Here is a 17,510-nt window from a genome sequence, read left to right on the forward strand (position 1 = left end):
CGTTCAAGTTGTATCTTTCTTCTACTAATGCTTGTCAGTAGAGTAAGGTTCCATTTTTACCATGAAAGCATTTACAATCGCCAAAGTTACCATACAGATTTTCTTGACATGCATGTCATAAAGGGGGATTTGAAAGATCAACCAAGTTGAAAAACCACATGTCATTACGAAATATGACTCAATGTATGCTAACTTTTCCAGGATGAAAACGCACCTTCATAAAAGATCCATAAGTTGTTGTTTGTGTAAGACGGCATGTTTCAGTTTTTTTTTATGAATTATTTTGTAATTGGTTATTTTTATCTGTGTTAATTTTCTGTTCTGTTTCTTAAAATTAATCGTTAGCAGTATTGTTGTTATGTTTACAAGAACAGAAAATGATTAAATATGCGTACACTTTAATTGCCGTAACAATTTTTTTTTAAAGCCCGCCATCAACGAATTATGCTGAGGTGATTTATGGGTCCGAATATATTTAATTCTAGTTTTTTATTTATTTTATTTCATTTTATTTTATTTTATTATTTTTTCAATTTTTTTTCAATTATTATTATTTATTTATTTATTAATTTATTTAATGTTTTTGGTAAACCCGACTTCCCATCACATTTCACTGTAACTTTAATCTTCAATTCAATTCACTTATGAAGTTTCTTATTTACAGCCATTATATGCTTAAATGAAATGTTTCAAACTATCAAAAGTTCTTTTTTTTTTATTTTTTGTTTATGAATATCTATGTCTTCTTTTGGAACGTCCTAATCAGTTTAGAAATCAAGGCATAGGGAAAAGACAAAATTTGTATTTACAAGGGAGATAATTTAACAAATGTACTTGAAGCAGTAAACTTAGGAAAGAATTATAATTAAATCTGACAAAAACCATGAAAAAACCATCATTTTGATAGTGTAATTTTACTATTTGCACCATCGGAATCAAGGAAAACAGACCAGATTTTCCATATCGTGCTGGACCATTGAGTTACAATTTCATTAAAGTGCACTGAAAATGAACATTTCAAGGGCAGATAACTCTGACAAAAACTTCATTTTTCTAAGATTCTATTGAAAGATTTCTGAGCAAAGCCAGTGATGCAGAGATCAAATAATGGTCTTTTCAAATGGAGAAAGTATCCTTGAGTGATATAACATTGTCAGATCGGTAGATTTATGACATGCATGTTTTTGATTTTTCCCATTTTTCCTGATTCTTACAAATACTTACACTTAATTTCAAATGAAGGACAAATCCTAAAACTAGACGGTCATAATTGGTTTTCGAACGTATCAAATTGTCAATTTTTCTTCATGTATTTTAGTATAAAATGTCAGTAATTTGAAGGTATGAGAGAAAGTTGTTTAAACCGAACCCCTTGTGGACTTCAAAGTTTGTTCGGTTTAAGGTGGTAGACCTCGGGTAAGGGACACAACTCTTACAAATCATTGGAACGTTTGTATTCAGCATTTTGCATCAATCTATGTAAGCATCAAAGTAACTCAGACTGATCTCGCTCAGTTTCGAATGAAGCTTGATAAGCTTTGGTGAAATTGAATATAATACAAACATATCACTGAATTCAAGAGTTATGCCCCTTACCCTATGTCTACCTCCTTAAGCAGGTTTTCGGTTTACAAAGGTTCTAAATATATTCAGTTTTAACAAGTTGGACTGTATTTTTCTTTCTGGCAGAATTATTTTCAGTAAACAAATTATGACTGCATACGGTTACAAAATAGTTATTGGAGGTAATTGGGTCATATGGTTTTACAGGGAAATAACATTTAACATAATCCTACTATTTTTGTCAAGGAAGTCTATTTATAGACTGAACTTGACTTGGAGATCGTCGGCAACCAAATTACATAACCAGGATAAACATTTCAACATACAACTACTAAAATAACAGTCCGCGGGTTATTCTTCTTGCAAAGTTTGCATTAAGATATCGCTCCGCCGCCGATCATACTCCATGTCAAACATGTGATGTTTCCTTTTCCTAAGACGTGGGCGTGTAACGATATTAAGGCTATTTAATATTTGTAGACCTGCAAGATTTCAATGATTATATGATATTAAATATTTAATTTTGACGTAGAGAGCTGGATTATTTTGTCAAATTGACCCGAACATTCGCAGGGAGGAAAGCTCAATCGAGATTTGCCATTTCATTTCTCTCGATCTGACCCTTTTTATGAAGATGTCAGGAGCTTCTGATGACGGATTTTCGGAGCTGAAATGTAACCTTTTTTATATTAAGTATAGATTACAGGTGCGAATCCAGGGGAGGGCGCATGGGTTGGCACCTCTCCTTTTTATTGGAAAATTACATGTATGATTAATTTGATCCCAGGAATTTAACTTCTGTACATAAAATGCAAGCACTGTGTATATATATGTTGATTACTACATGTACTTGCACTTAAATAATATAAAATGGTAAATACATGTGCATACATGTAGCAAACAATTAAGTATTTAAAGTAGAAAATAAACAGAATTGTTAAATTATTATGATTTCAAAGCAGAGACTCAAACAATGTCTCTGTTTCAACGGTAAGGGTGTCATGTGGCACATTCATCACATTCAGTAGGTAATCTTGAACTATCAAAAAGGAGGGGTATCCAGTGAAATAAAGTTATGTCCTTGGGACGCGAGTGGACACATGAGCCATGACATTACACATACAATTGTGCATTTACATGTTCCAAAAATCCAAACTTCCACATCGACCATAGGCCTTTATCGCATACCCTATATCACGCCCATAGACCTATATCCCATACCCTATATCACACCCCTAGACCAGTATCATATACCATATATCACACTCCTAGACATATCTTATACTGTATATCACACCCTAAACCTATATTGCATTCTATATCACACACCTTGACCTATTCCCGACTTGCGGACCAACATTTTGTCAACATTTATCTCCCTTTGAAGCAGGTGTCTATTCGGAACACGTAAGGTTTTCCATCCGATATCGACGATAATTTAGAAAATCTCGAAAGTCAAGAGAATTTCTCGTTCTACAGACCCTGCCATAAATTTTCTTTACCCGGGATACAAATGAAAATCATCCTTATGTATCCTACCGACAAAATGAAACACCCTGTAAATTGTAGACACAGCGTTGTGTTTGTCTGCAGGGGATTCCATTTTCATTCGAGTTATCTCTTTTTTCTGCACCCGAATCCGAACATCGATTAGAGAGACTTCGAAATTACACTTGCTGTTACGGGAGGTAACTCTGCAAAAAAAAAAACAGGATAAAATATGGCTGCATTCCGAACTCCGCAAGTAGGAAATATTGCATTCTATATCACACCCTAGACCTTTATTGCCTTCTGTATATCACACCCAGGGACTTATATCGCACACCCCTAGACCTATATCGCATACTGTATAGGACCTATATCGCATTCTCCAAATCACACCCATAGACCTATATGGCATACCCTATATCATACCCCTAAACTAATTTCAAGTACCCTTTATTAACCAACTACCCAAAATACGTTAAAATATGTCAAAACTGATCAGTTGATATGAATTCAAACCGGGCATCTATATGGGGCTAACATGGATGAAACCAGGACCAATACGGTATCATAACTTCCGGTCGTTTGACACCACCATTTTGAGTTAGAATTGGTTTTCATGAACGTTGATCACCGGGACTAAAAGCTGCAGAAACACAAAAAAAGTCACAAAAATACATGTGCATGTACTCTAACTATGGTTACTGGCATGTGCAGCACAGTATCAATTCAAGATTTTATAGATTAAATCATGATATTTGTAATATAGTTATACATGTATCTAATTTGTTTCCTACTTTGCAATGTGATATTAATTGCTCATAGATAAATCAACATTCAGGGATTGATCCAGAGATTTTGAATGGGGGTCCAAACATCATTATATGTCAGCAGGTAGTTAAAATCATACATGGAAGAAGCCCTAAAGCAATATCCTCAGCAAGCTTTCCATTTTCTGTAATTAGAAGGTTTTTGTCTGGTAAATGAAATGACTTTCGGACTCATCACTTCAAACCACTTTTTATGATCTATCTGGTTATGAGGGGATGTTGTTTTAGCAATGACAGGTGAATAGTAACCTGTTCTACTCTTACTTACATGTATGTTACCTGTTATTAATAGTTATTGAAACAAATGTGTGCTCATGAAATACACTGTACATTTTTGCAAAAGTTTGTTATGTTATTTCAGATAAATTTGAATTATTTTGGAGACAGAAATGTTTATTTTATATTAAAAGAATAAAACCTAAGATACATTTATATATTATATTAGCTTTTTCAATGTAGGACAAAAACTATGAATAATGACAGAAATATTGTATGCAAATTTTGAATTGACCAGTATTGATCACTGTGGGAATAATGACCCGGTGGTTTAAAAACCAATAAAATCTGGTACTGTTATAACCACCCATCCTTTATTTTTGTCTCATTTGCACGAAATTATATGTACATGTAACAATATTTCCCAACAATACGAGGTTTCTCTATATCATATGGTTAAAATACATGTATATTTTCATGAATTTACATTTTAACATTTTGCATATATAAGTTACTGTGATGAAGTGAGAAGAAAGCAAAAGTAAAACAGACCATTTCTATGCTGGGACACTATTTAAGCATGAAACACAGTTCAGGATTCTCAAATGCTGGTACATGTATGTGTAGCATGAAGCAGCTGTAAATGTATATGTCAACATCTCTATATAAAAAACTATAAAAGCATTAGCACTTATATATTGCAAAACATAAGAGCTACTTGATTTGTAATCTTGTACATATTTATGAAACAATCACGCAGAAAAAAGTGAAAGAGTAATCAAGGGAACCAAGGTTATAACGGTAATCAAAAGAATGTAATCCAGGGACAAAAACCAGACATAGAAAACAGACATACACAACAAAGAACATAGAGTAACTAAAATCACACATACAAAGTAAAAAAAGCAAATGAGCATCTCGGATTCCACTAAACACTGGGATCATGGACCAAGTGCATCGGTAGGGTAAGCGTCCTCTGCTTTTCTAGAAACACCCGCCGATTCCGGGGTACACGAAAGAGGAAATGAAAACTATGACACGTTGAACAAATCAGTTTCATGGCGCAGATGGATACACCATAACGATCTACGAGTTCATGATGACGGCCATAAAACTTTTGTAGTGATGACTTCAATCTTGCAACATAACCCTGCTCAAGAAGCCTATTTGTTAGAATTCTAGCGCGATACAAAAAGTCTGCGTAGTCTCGGCAAGCTATGGCATAACGTACGAGTTGTGATATGAACACTCCATACGCAGGTGCTGAAGGGATGTTGCCACAGATGAAAGGAAACTTGACAATTTTGAATGAAAAGTCATCACGTTTGTCGTAAAGTTTGGTCAATAGTTTTCTTTTACCATCGATTTCTAAGTTTCGGTCAAGATATGAGGCTAACTTCACAGTGTCTGTAGTATCCTTTATCTAAGAAATGAAAGAAATGCACATACATTATTGAAGGAAGACAGGTATAAAACAATCAGCAAGTAACGATTCATCATAAAAAAGTGGTACTCATGGGGTATGGAGCCACTAGTAACTTTTTTGTTTTGGATAGAAAAAAAGATGGATTTATACTCAAAGTGCATGGGTGATTAAGACATCATATTCCCTGTATTCACCACATACCACTGACTTTCCAACTTAATTGGAATCTTAAATTGCTCAAATCTAATTTTCACAACAAGAGTTTTTATCCTTGTTTGAACTGAAAAATTCCTAGAGGAAGGTAATCATTTATTGTACATACCATAGACAACAATGACAAGGACAAATTTTAGTTTTAATTTATTACAAAAAAAATTCTACATCAAAGTGAGCACAAGCAAGAAAAAAGTTTTTTGCTCATTTCTCCCTTACGATTGGGCCTTTGTTCAACTTCCTTCAGTCTGCGGGATTCATTTTTACTTTATTCGTCTCCAAACCGAAATTTCAAGGTGAGGGTCCATTCTTACTTTGAAAATTCATCGAATATTGATAATCAGTGATTCTCAGTGGAATCCATGTTTTGTAAGAAATGCTGATTTAAGTATTAGGAAATTTGAGGACATCAACAAACGTGTACAGCCAGAAATACCAAAAGCAATAATACAAAAGAAGATTAAAAAATATATATTGATAAACGGACTGTATAAATATACACTGCGTTAAAACAAATGGTTATTCTTTAAAAGGACTAAGTTTTGATAGGTTTATTTAGCTTACAATTTGGTTACATGAATATTTTTATCACTTTGAGGTCTTCTTTGACTCAGTGCCTCAGCATTGATTATATTTCTTAATGTTGCAAATACACAAATAAACCATATTCTTTACTTTAACTATGAAGAAATTATTAAAATAAATTCACGATCATGCTCAAAAGCATTTTTTTGCCTCCTGCACCACAATCATGAAATGTTTCACTTTGTATATCATATTTCTTATTTTCTGATTTAAAAGAATTTTAATTTATTGAAATCGAATGCATATACATGTATTACGCGATTTAATTGATATCATCACACTTGGTTTGATGGAAGATGGTAATTAGAATTTCCTTGCTTTGATCGCGCACCATATATAAATCTCAAACTTTAAAATTTTTGAAATTCTCAGAGTTCTTGGTTGTAAGTACATATATCATTGGAATTATTACAAATTGATGAAAATTAAAATGTATTTCGTCACATTCAAAATACTAGTAGTTCAGAATTAGCGGTTTGTTTAGTTCCATTCATAATGATTTCGTGGGAGTTATTATTTGTCACTTAACAATTGCGTCGCCATAAAATTCTAATCATAAGATTCTTCATGCTTATAGCCGTTTTTAATTGGTGGAAAACGCCTTTGCCAGAAAGTTCATACTTGCATGAACTTCGCTAGATCGTTTATACATACATGCACGCTAGTCAACTTGAAACCAATGTGGCGGCCGTGTAGTTCGAAAGAGTGTGGCAACGGACTTAACGGCATAATATAGCCGTGGGAATAGTTTATTACATTCACATTGATTTTACCGGTAGTTTGTTTACAGAGAGTAATTTTCAGCTCAGGGAAAGAAACTTATAAATGCTTAAAATCTGATTACATGTACAAGTAAATTCGCCCCAGAACTAGATTCTATAAATACATCTACCGGTTCAACACATTTAAAAAAAACAATAATTCCCAAATGTTGGGATAAAATTATAAGGATTAAACAGCTATCTTGGGTCGTTCGTGGATGTACGAACAGATCTTTCCACTCCAAAACATTGAGTTGGGAGTTCCGAGATCCGTTCATACAAGCATAAACGACCGAAAATAACTGTTTAATCCTATAATAACCTAAATACAAAATAGTAAATACTTTCATAGATCAAAAAAGGTTTTCAAAAACTGTTTACGCACCATTAAGTTCTAAAAGGCCCGACAAAAAAGTAATACAATCCACGGTTACAGAATGATGACACTACATTGCAGAATTAGCCCCATTGGAATTCCAACAACTTATCTGTATAGAATATTACCAAACCAAATGTAATGTCAAATAAAAAAAGTCAAATTATTGATCATATCTAAAAATCTAAATATGACCAGAAATGTATTTACCCCCGTCTTAAATCACTGTAAAATGGATTGTAGTCATTCAAAAAAAAAAGAATTGAGAGCCAGATTTATCAAAGGAATATTCACTTTGGTATGAAAACTTTTCCCTAGTAAGTGTATATATAGCACAATCGGTATATCCTAGTCCAATCCCGGCTATGCTCGGAATCAACGAGACTGGCCGAGAAGTTGCGATTGTATATAGCGGTAGTGTAAACAGGGTAAAAAAGTAATAACTGTCAACAGAAATACACGAATACTAACAGTTATGAAGTTGATCTAATACCTCAATTTTTAAACCTTAAAAAATAATTTACATCATTATTTTCATAACATTTATTGCACCTGGTCCATGCACCTAGTTTTTAGTGGAGTCCGAGTTGCTCATTTGTTTTTGTTACTTTGTATGTATGATTTTAGTTACTTTATGTTCATTGTTGTGCATGTTTGTTTTCTATGTCTGGTCTTTGCCCCTGGATTACATTCTTTTGATTACCGCTATAACCTTGGTTCCCTTGGTTACTCTTGCAATAATTAAAAGCGAAATTTTAGAAATATAAGTAGTTAAATATTTGCTGGAAGATGAAATAAGATATGATTTCAACGGCTTTTTGTGAAATTATGGTATCCAGTAGTTTTTCGGTATTTGTACACAAAGAAGCAGTAGATTTATATTTTTAATGTTCTTTAGTTACTTCACTTTCTGAAGAATTTATGAACTGGAAAATATACGAGTTACGAGGAATTTCTGTAAAATCTGTAAACCTCGTTGTTAACCGCATTATTCGTCGGCGCAACAAATTCTTTCCCAGTTCTTTACGTTTGTTTATGTTACTATTAGCGGGAAGTTCAGTTCTTATATCTACAATGAATATATTGATGTCCGTATCAGTAAAGATAGATGCGAAATTAAAAATAAGATTTTTATTAGATGTCTTTTAGGAATAGGTTATAGATTTTTCTAAAATAAAAAAAAACGTGTAGCTTCAGTTACATTAGAATCAATAAATAAGCTATTTCTTATATGCTAATCAAGAAGTAAGAACCAAGATATTTACTTTGATAAAGCCTTAAATTATAAATACTGTTAAGTGTAAGTAAATGGGAAAAATCAGAAACATGCATGTCAAAACCACACCGATCTAACAACATTATTTCACTCAAGTATGCTTTCTCTATTTGAAAAGACCATTATTTGATCTTTGCATCACTGCATTTGCTCAGAAATTTTTCAATTAAATCTTAGAAAAAGGAGGTTTTCGACTGTTAAACTGTAACTCAGTATGATATGGAAAATCTTGTTTGTTTTTCTTTATTCTGATGGTGCAAATTGTCAAATTACACTATCAAAATGTTTTGTTTTTTTAATACCATGTTTCACCTACTGCCTGATTCTTACAGGAACTGACACTTAAATTTTTAATACTGTTTTTTAAAGTACTAGTGAGGCAGATAGTTTTCATGGGCTTATTAATAGTCAGTCTCTAAAAGAATCCGGCAGTCGGTAAAATATACGGTATGAAAATTAACCAATTCGGCAGTATATTTTGACTGATTGTATCATCATAATAATGCATTTGAGGTAAAGTTCTCCATATCATTGTGGTAAAATGAGTTAAAGTTTCATTAAAACAGCCTGAAAAATCAAAATTCTAAAGTGCAGATAACTCCGTCATGAACCTTATTTTGCTAAATACGAGTTCATAAGAAGACTTTCTGATTTTTAAATTTCTTTTCTGAAATATTGTTTTTTCATGAAAATATATTTCCTCAAAATATGTCCTAAAATACAGATTAATTACCCAAGCTATATTTGGAAAAGGAGAAAAGATTATATGAGACTAGCCGATACTACTATTTTAGCCACTTTGTGGTAAACAGCATTATTCATATGAACGTTGTCTATATGATAGTTAGTTACATTGGATGAATTAAAGATATTTATGATTTTCACAATAATAAACAACTTCTTTATCATATCTTCGACGTCCTTATTCCAGTTTTTGATTCTCGTGTTATCTTGTGGATAGTTCGGGTTACCCTTCACTGCTGTGGTCAATAACTATAAAATACTTTTACAGTTCGATCGAAGAAGTTCCTAATATTGGCGGACATTATTTACGTACTGACTGTCTGTTAAATTAAGAATTGCCATGTCGTGTATTCTTGAATTAACCACACATTTATTCCTTGGTTTGAGTGACATGGAAGAAGAGACTGATTCTTGGGTTGTGTTTGTCGTTGTCGACTGAATTTCGACGTCACGTTCGAATTCTACCGACAAATATTCAACGATCAAATCTTTACAATCCAAAAGAACACTGCTTTAATCTGAACAATCTGTGCAATATGTATGAGTTAATCCATACTTTATCGGACCTTCTATGTCTGTCGGTCTGTTCCGTTGATTACGACGACAAACTTGAAGATAAATATCAGTTACACCGACCAGCCGCCTTCAATATCTTGCATCTTTTTTGAAGACTTAGTTCTCTTTTATTTGATTTTAAAAGCCTAAATATTGTAGAATCCCCGAGAAATGTTCAAAACTGCACACTTGCCTTTCTGATGATGGCATGTTTTTTTTTTTTTTTTTTTTTTTTTGCTTTTGTTGTGACGTGAATTTATGTCTTTAGGGTTCATGTTATTAATTGACATAAAAGGCAAGTCCGTTTTACTTGTTTTGTAGAACGGAGTTTTAAACGTCATTTGAATGATCTTGGTTTGACGTTCTGTGATTCTGACCAAAACGTAGGAGAAACAGAGTGATCCTAAAAGAATAAGTACTCGAATAAAGATAAGAATTAACCCTGTTTTGAGTTGGTTTCCGTTCCATTTATTTGTATCAATAGATGTTTTTAAAACGGGCATGCGCGGATTCATAGGAAGTCGACCTGGCGTACGACACTGCCTCTAATATTGAGGATTTTTTGCATGAAATCTTGATATTTCTTAAATTTTACCCCAAATATTTTCTTTATCTGCTTTGTTTGGTCTTTCATTATATTTCTACGCCCCTAGTTTGAACTATAATACCATCTTTTGTATATGCTTGCATACATTAAAATACCAAAGCATTTATAGGGCGGTATACACTAAATAACAGATGGAACCGTTCATCGAGGCATTTTGAGTTTTCGCCATTTTTTGTCAATCAAATACGGATGACGATGTACTCTTGATCGAAATCTAAATACAGATGTTGCATTGTTACAAATGTATTAGAATACTTTGAAACCAGGGATTTTATATTACAGGACTGGTCACTCCTAACAATGTCTGTATAATATACAAAAATAACATAACTGTTAATAGAATATAACACCATGTATTTTATTTAACTCTGTATCGAATAACGATTTTCTTCTCTGTTAATATAATAATATACACATGTAACACCGAGTATTTTATCTTTATAAGTAATCTGTACTTTTTCCTTGTTGACAAATATTTTTTTATCTCTCGCACGTGACAAGACATTTGAAAACACCCGTTAAAATTTTTAACATGATTAAAAATGCACTTACCGATAAACAAATTAATAGTTACTTTCGATACTGACAACATCATGCGGAACATCTTGACGTTTAACATCCTACATGTATATAACGTACTGTTAAAACAAATTTTCGAATACTTATTACTTGTACATGTATGACGTATCCAGATGAAGGTTTCGGGGTTCTGAACTCCCTTCCTTTGGTTAGAAAATTTTGTCAATTTCAAATAATATTTTTTTGCAGAAGGAGCAAGTTTTAGCCTGGAACCCACTCCCCTAACCTTTACAAAATTTCTGGATCAGGCACCCTCGATTTTATTGGTCCACCTCTGAATCTTTACGAATGAAGTCTTGGAGACTTGCGCAATTGTCTATTTCCGTTTCGATAAATCACGACTTCATCAGAATATTTTTTAGCCATTTATAGTTCTGTGTATATAAGACGTCGCTGACGCACCGTCCATATTACCCTATAAGATAAATATTTATTTATGATATGTTACCAAAGACACATGAATAGAAGCCACTTTTATGGCAAGCCAAAGTGGACAATGAGTGTTTTGTTATATTAATTTTATTAAAATAATATTATATTTTTGACATTACAAATTCATTTTTTTTTCAATATATCAAATTTGATTTCTTGTATCACTAAACCCTTTTAATATCAAATTCATTTCAATTTCTAATACTAAAACACGATTTATTTTTAAATTAGAAATTGATTTTCTAATATCAAACAATGGATTTGTTGTATTAAATTACGACTTTTTAATATTATAAAATCATTTTGAACTGATATTAAAAAAATTCACTGATTTTTCAACATTGAAATCTTAGAAATTCCCTTTCTAATATTACAAATTCATTTTCTGATATTACAAATTCATTTTCTGATATATTACAAATTAACTTTCTGATATATTACATATTTAATTTGTGATACTTGTATTACAAAATGTGTGATATTTAATAATATATTCAGGAATGCTAGAAAATTAATTTTTATTATTACAAAATGAATTACTAATATCAAAAAAATATATATTCTAATAGTAAAAGAATGATTTTGTAATATCAAAAAAAAATATTTTCTAATATTACAAAATATTGATTTTTGTCCACTTTGGCTTGCCATAAAGATTGAACTCCTCGTGTATAATAAAAAAAACTACAACTATATGTCTACTATTAAAGAGTACTCTCAAAATACGCCATTTCATAGAAAATGAAATCAACGACAACAGGGCACTTACTCTGAAGATACAAATGTGAATAAATCTGCTGATATTTCAGTAAAATAATTGATATTTATGAGGTAGGAAAAATTGATGTGAAGATGATAAAATGTATGTGTGCACTTTAAAGTACATGTACATGTACATGACTGTCTGTGTAAGAATTAGAAAAATAAAAAAAAATAAAAAAAACTGATGATACATAAAAATAAATGTCAACAAACTATCGATCTGATAATATAACTTCACTCGAAGAAGACTTCTTTATTATTTGACATGACCACTATTCGCTCAATGTTTTCTGCATAAATGGAGATGCTTTGAGATTTTGCATTAGAATGTAAGCAAAATGAGGTTTTTGACAAAAATATCTGCACTTCTAAACTTTTATTAAGGCGGGCGCACCCGATGTGTGCGACACTAAAATTGCGAAAAGGTAGGGCTTTGGGGGCATGAAATATTGATTTCCCCGAGAACTGAAATCATGGATCCGCCTCTGGTGCAGTTCATTTCAATGAAACTCTCACTCATTAAACCTATATAATATGGAAAATTTTGTCCCTGTTAATTTATTCTGATGGTAAAAGTGATAAAATTGAACAGTCGAAATATTATACCATGTTTTACCCGTTTCCTAATTTAGAGACTGACAGTTAAGGCAAAATGGGAATAAAATCAGAAGCATGCATGTCAAAGGCCCACCGATATGATAATATAATTTCACTCAAGGATGATTTCTCTATTTGAAAAGACCATTATTTGATCTCTGTATTATTGGATTTGTTCGTAAATTTTTCAATAGAATGTTAGAAAAATGAGATTTTGACAGAGTTAACTGCCCTTTAAATGTTCATTTACAGTGCATTTTATTGAAATTTCACCTCAATGCACCAAAATGATATGGAAAACCGTTCTTTTTTCTCCTCGATTTTGATCATGCAAAAAGTCAAATTACACTATCAAAATGATGGTTTTTTTTATACCATGTTTCTACCCACTGACTGACTCTTACAAAGATTGACACTTAATAAGCACTTGAAACTCTCTGCATATCTTGTATTATTTACAAGCGGATCCATGTTGCACTACGTGGGGTTAAATGGTAGTATGTGGAAAACAAATTTAAACAGTGTTCATAATTTTAGGCATCACAAAGTTAAGTAGCTGTCTTTGTAAGAATCATAAAAATCTGAAAAATATGATACACCTCAAAAAAGGCTACATATTTTTATTTTTGTAATTAAGTTGTTTTATGGGTCTATACTATGAAATGTGTAATTATTCATTCAAATCTGCCTGCTCTTAGGAGATAATCCGCATTGAAAATCCAGTAGATTCTATTGTATTTGAGCGCCATTTACAGAGTTATCTCCCTTAATTTTGAAATCTACACTGCATTCTATATATTTTTTATCTCCTAAGAGCACGGGTTATATGAAAAACCATATATTAATTTCTGCTTACTATGACTTTCAAACAAAATATCAAAAATTAAAATATGTAGGCTTTTTACACATGAATCACATTTTGCATGATCCTTAGCTGGAGTGCTACTTAAAATCTTGCTTTTTTATTATGGGATAGTACATAAAAGTCCATTGAGACAATTTTTACGAAACAATTAAATACAGCTCTGTCTGAAAACCAGACAGAAGCTTATATTACGTGATTCATGCATATCTTGATCCCAGAAATCTTTTGATTGGAAATCCTTCAATATGCCTCATAAATCTGTATTTGACAATAAGAGCACAAACAAAAGTTGGTCACTGGAAATTATTTAAATTATTAATTTTTTAAAGCCTGGTTACGTTCTTTATAGCAAACAACGGGAAAATTTCCCGCAAGAATGTTCACACTATACCAGTTATAAATCATTTCTCGATATTTAGCAGAGGAAAATATATGCAAGACGTAAGAATGTGTTTCAACAGTTTCAATGAATATCTAGAAATGTCAATCTCCCTGCCTGATTTTAAGACATACCCATACTTACAGAATAATCGCTTATCTGGCGAATGTAATGCGCTACATTACAATATTAACTAATTTGAAACAAATCCAATGACAAAAGCTGTATCAACCCGGATATTTGAGAGTGTCTCAAATAAAAAAATCGAATTTAAATACCTGTATATGCTGAACTTTAAAAGCAAGGAAATGCTAATTACCATCACATTTAGTAGAAAATACTTACAAAAATGCAACACCGAGAGTGACGTTAATAACAAAATCATGGAATTAGTGCATTTGATTTAAAAGATACAAATTTCTCTTCAACAAAAATATATATAAATAAACCAAATAATACTTTATACACGCCATACGAAATGGCGATGTGTTATATGATACGCTCGAAAAGTTGCGTGTACATCCATCCGTGTATCCGCCCCGACGGTTTCCAGATGATAACATGAAAGCCGGACCAATGGTTTTTTTTTAACTTTGCACAGTTGTTTAGTACCATAAATAAAGGTTACGTTCAATTTTCAGCTAAATCAAAATGTATTTTTGGAGTTTTGTTAAAACATTTTGTCATCCCCAATTTTTTCACCATTACATGGATATGGCGGGATATCATTTAATATCCCGTTAAAGCTCTATTTTATGATTATTTTGGAGGAGGTAAAACAATGCTTTTGAACATAATATTGAACAAATTGTTGTGGTCAATGTTCTAAGTACTTAAAATGGAAGTAGATGATCTGTTTGTGTATCTGTAGCCATTTGCAACTAGAGAAAATGTTTTATTAAATATAGAGTAAAAAGAAAAATTGTTATCTCCCTTTCCTCATACTTGTATAAATGTCATGGCGAGTCACATATTACTGGATTGTTTGTACCAGTCCATATAAAATTCAGACACTGCCTATTGAAAGATGATTCATGGTGTCCATGGTGTAGAAAAAACCCACGGAACTATGCTTTTTGGTCTACATGAATTTTTAACGTGTTCGACTCATTACTGAACATGAACTAAGTGAATAAATATAATATGGTACTGTTATTATCATACATAAAGTCCTTAATAAAAATTGAGACATTCCGCTTAGTAGGACCCAAAACATCCCTTTACTTACCTCATCCTTTGTGTTGAAATTAAGTCAATATTTTTTTTTTTTTCAAAAAATGTCAGGTCAGCTTTTAATTTAAGTTAACACACAATCATTGTAATTCATCATGTCCAATAAAGTTTATCTGTAACTTTATTTGTAATTAGAGAAATTTGCGGTGAAATTGAGTCCATATTTATAAATAGGTAATAAGGAACCCGAAAGACATCTACTTGATCGGTAATGTACCCAAGTCTACGTGAACTTCGTCTATATTCGGAATGCAATTTAAAGAAATATATTCCAAAGAAAAAGACTAGACTGAAAAAATAGGCACACATAACAAAATGATGAAATAACCAAAACAATACGCACAAAAAAGCAATGTTGTTTTGGGCTTTGTCTGTTGGTACAACATACTTGTCGTGTATAGAAACGCATAGAAACTGCCCGATTGTATAACAGGTTAAAATGTGTATGAACACTCAAAGTGACTCCTGGAGATTACGGAAGCACATAAATGCAGACAGTGATAAATATTTGTCGGATTTATCGGTTTGTTTTACCTTAAATGCAAAGAAGTCAAGAAAAATTAGCCTAAACATGAGTGACACAATTATCCGTAAATCACCCTGAATTGGCTTGATTTACTGTTATACAATGTGAATTTGTCTTCTATATGTTACATGGTATCACATATTACGGAGATACGTTGGATGCTACTTTGCAATATTTCTCTGTCATTCGAACTCATTTGAGGAGTCAATTGTTCGTCCACGTCAAGAAAACTAGCCGATGAGCTTCGTCTTTCAATGACGTTGTTTGTTTTAGGACTCTCGAGGATTTCCGAATGTCTTTCTATGAATGAAAATGTCGGTACTGGATACTCGTACAAAAATGTTTCTTCAATATGAGGCATAGCTCGCCTATTTGGGCTCAAGGGCGAAAACTTGCCACCGTTTCGTCTGTGACCTGCAATCAAAGGCATATTTTGCTTAAGGAACGAAGAACCTTGACAGCGTCGAGTAATATTCGGAGAGGTTTTGTTCTGGGGACTCCTCAAAATGCCGTCTGGGGATTGTATACATTTGTATCTATCAGCATTCTGTTTAACTGTCGAGCTATACGAATCATTAGTTGATCTTCGAGATCTGTTACCTTGTTTTTTATCTTTGGACTTTGCTAATGTGTTTACGGATAAAGTAGATCCATACTTTAGGTCCATCTTTTTATCTCCCGTTTCGTGTCGCGGACTCTCGTCTCCATTCGTGAAAACGTCATCTTGAGTTACGGTAAGCGACCCTTCAAACCTTTCACCAAGAGACTGGTTTTCTATCGATTCTTCCTTCAAAGTCGACAGCTGTGCATTGGTGTGAAATATCACTGTTCTTCTAACGTCATTTGACATACGCTTTATAACGGATGTCGAAGTAGACGTAGAGAGATACTTATTCAAAAACATCATGATTCGCCTCCTTTTCTCTTTGTGAAAGGCCCCTTCACCTATGGCATGCAAAATGCACATCATTGTCTTGAGGTATAGAAGTGCTATTCTGATAGGATGGTTACAGTAAACGAGACTTTTGTAAATCTCTAACGTACTCACCGGAAGGGTCGAAATCAGAAAGAAAGCTACAAGAGTTATAACCGATTGCCGGATTCTTGCACCCCTAGTTTGGTGTTCCGCTACACTTGAGAAAATCTGGTTTTGTACCGAAAATGCTGGCATTATACTCGGTCGTCCAAATATGCTTATTCTAGGTGCTGTGTGTCTGTAATTCGGAGCACATGCTGCTTGTCGAAATTGTTGGATCCGTGTTATTGATGATGAGGAGATTCGTACTAGTCCGGTATAAAGGCCAGTGATTAGAGCCGACGGCACGACATACATTAGCATCGTGCTCGCTAAATTAAGATAATTCATTCCGTAGAATCTTACGTCAAAACAGTACTCTCCAGTTTTAGAACTGTTTCTAAAATCCGTCGTCGCTATTCTCACGAACAACTTTGTTATCACGACAATGAGAGATAGCAGGGCGCATGACACTGATACGTTTA

The 17,510-nt window shown here is 32.8% G+C and overlaps 1 protein-coding gene across 1 annotated transcript; it reads right to left on the reverse strand.

The window, feature by feature from the left end:
* Window positions 1-15,190: 15,190 nt before the first annotated feature.
* LOC148600059 (uncharacterized) lies at window positions 15,191-17,510 on the reverse strand. Its single transcript, XM_088558289.1, has one exon. It carries the CDS (start codon window positions 17,374-17,376, stop codon window positions 16,135-16,137), a length of 1,242 nt encoding a protein of 413 aa, XP_088414415.1. The 5' UTR covers window positions 17,377-17,510; the 3' UTR covers window positions 15,191-16,134.

Source organism: Perna viridis, chromosome 13 (genome assembly GCF_037379345.1).
Source record: "Perna viridis isolate PV_CMFRI_1.1 ecotype Kerala chromosome 13, ASM3737934v1, whole genome shotgun sequence".
Lineage (NCBI taxonomy): Eukaryota > Metazoa > Mollusca > Bivalvia > Mytilida > Mytilidae > Perna > Perna viridis.

Bases quoted from the DNA above. Each gene is read 5' to 3' on its own strand.
- LOC148600059 (XM_088558289.1), bottom strand. From the start codon at position 17,376: ATGAATTATCTTAATTTAGCGAGCACGATGCTAATGTATGTCGTGCCG.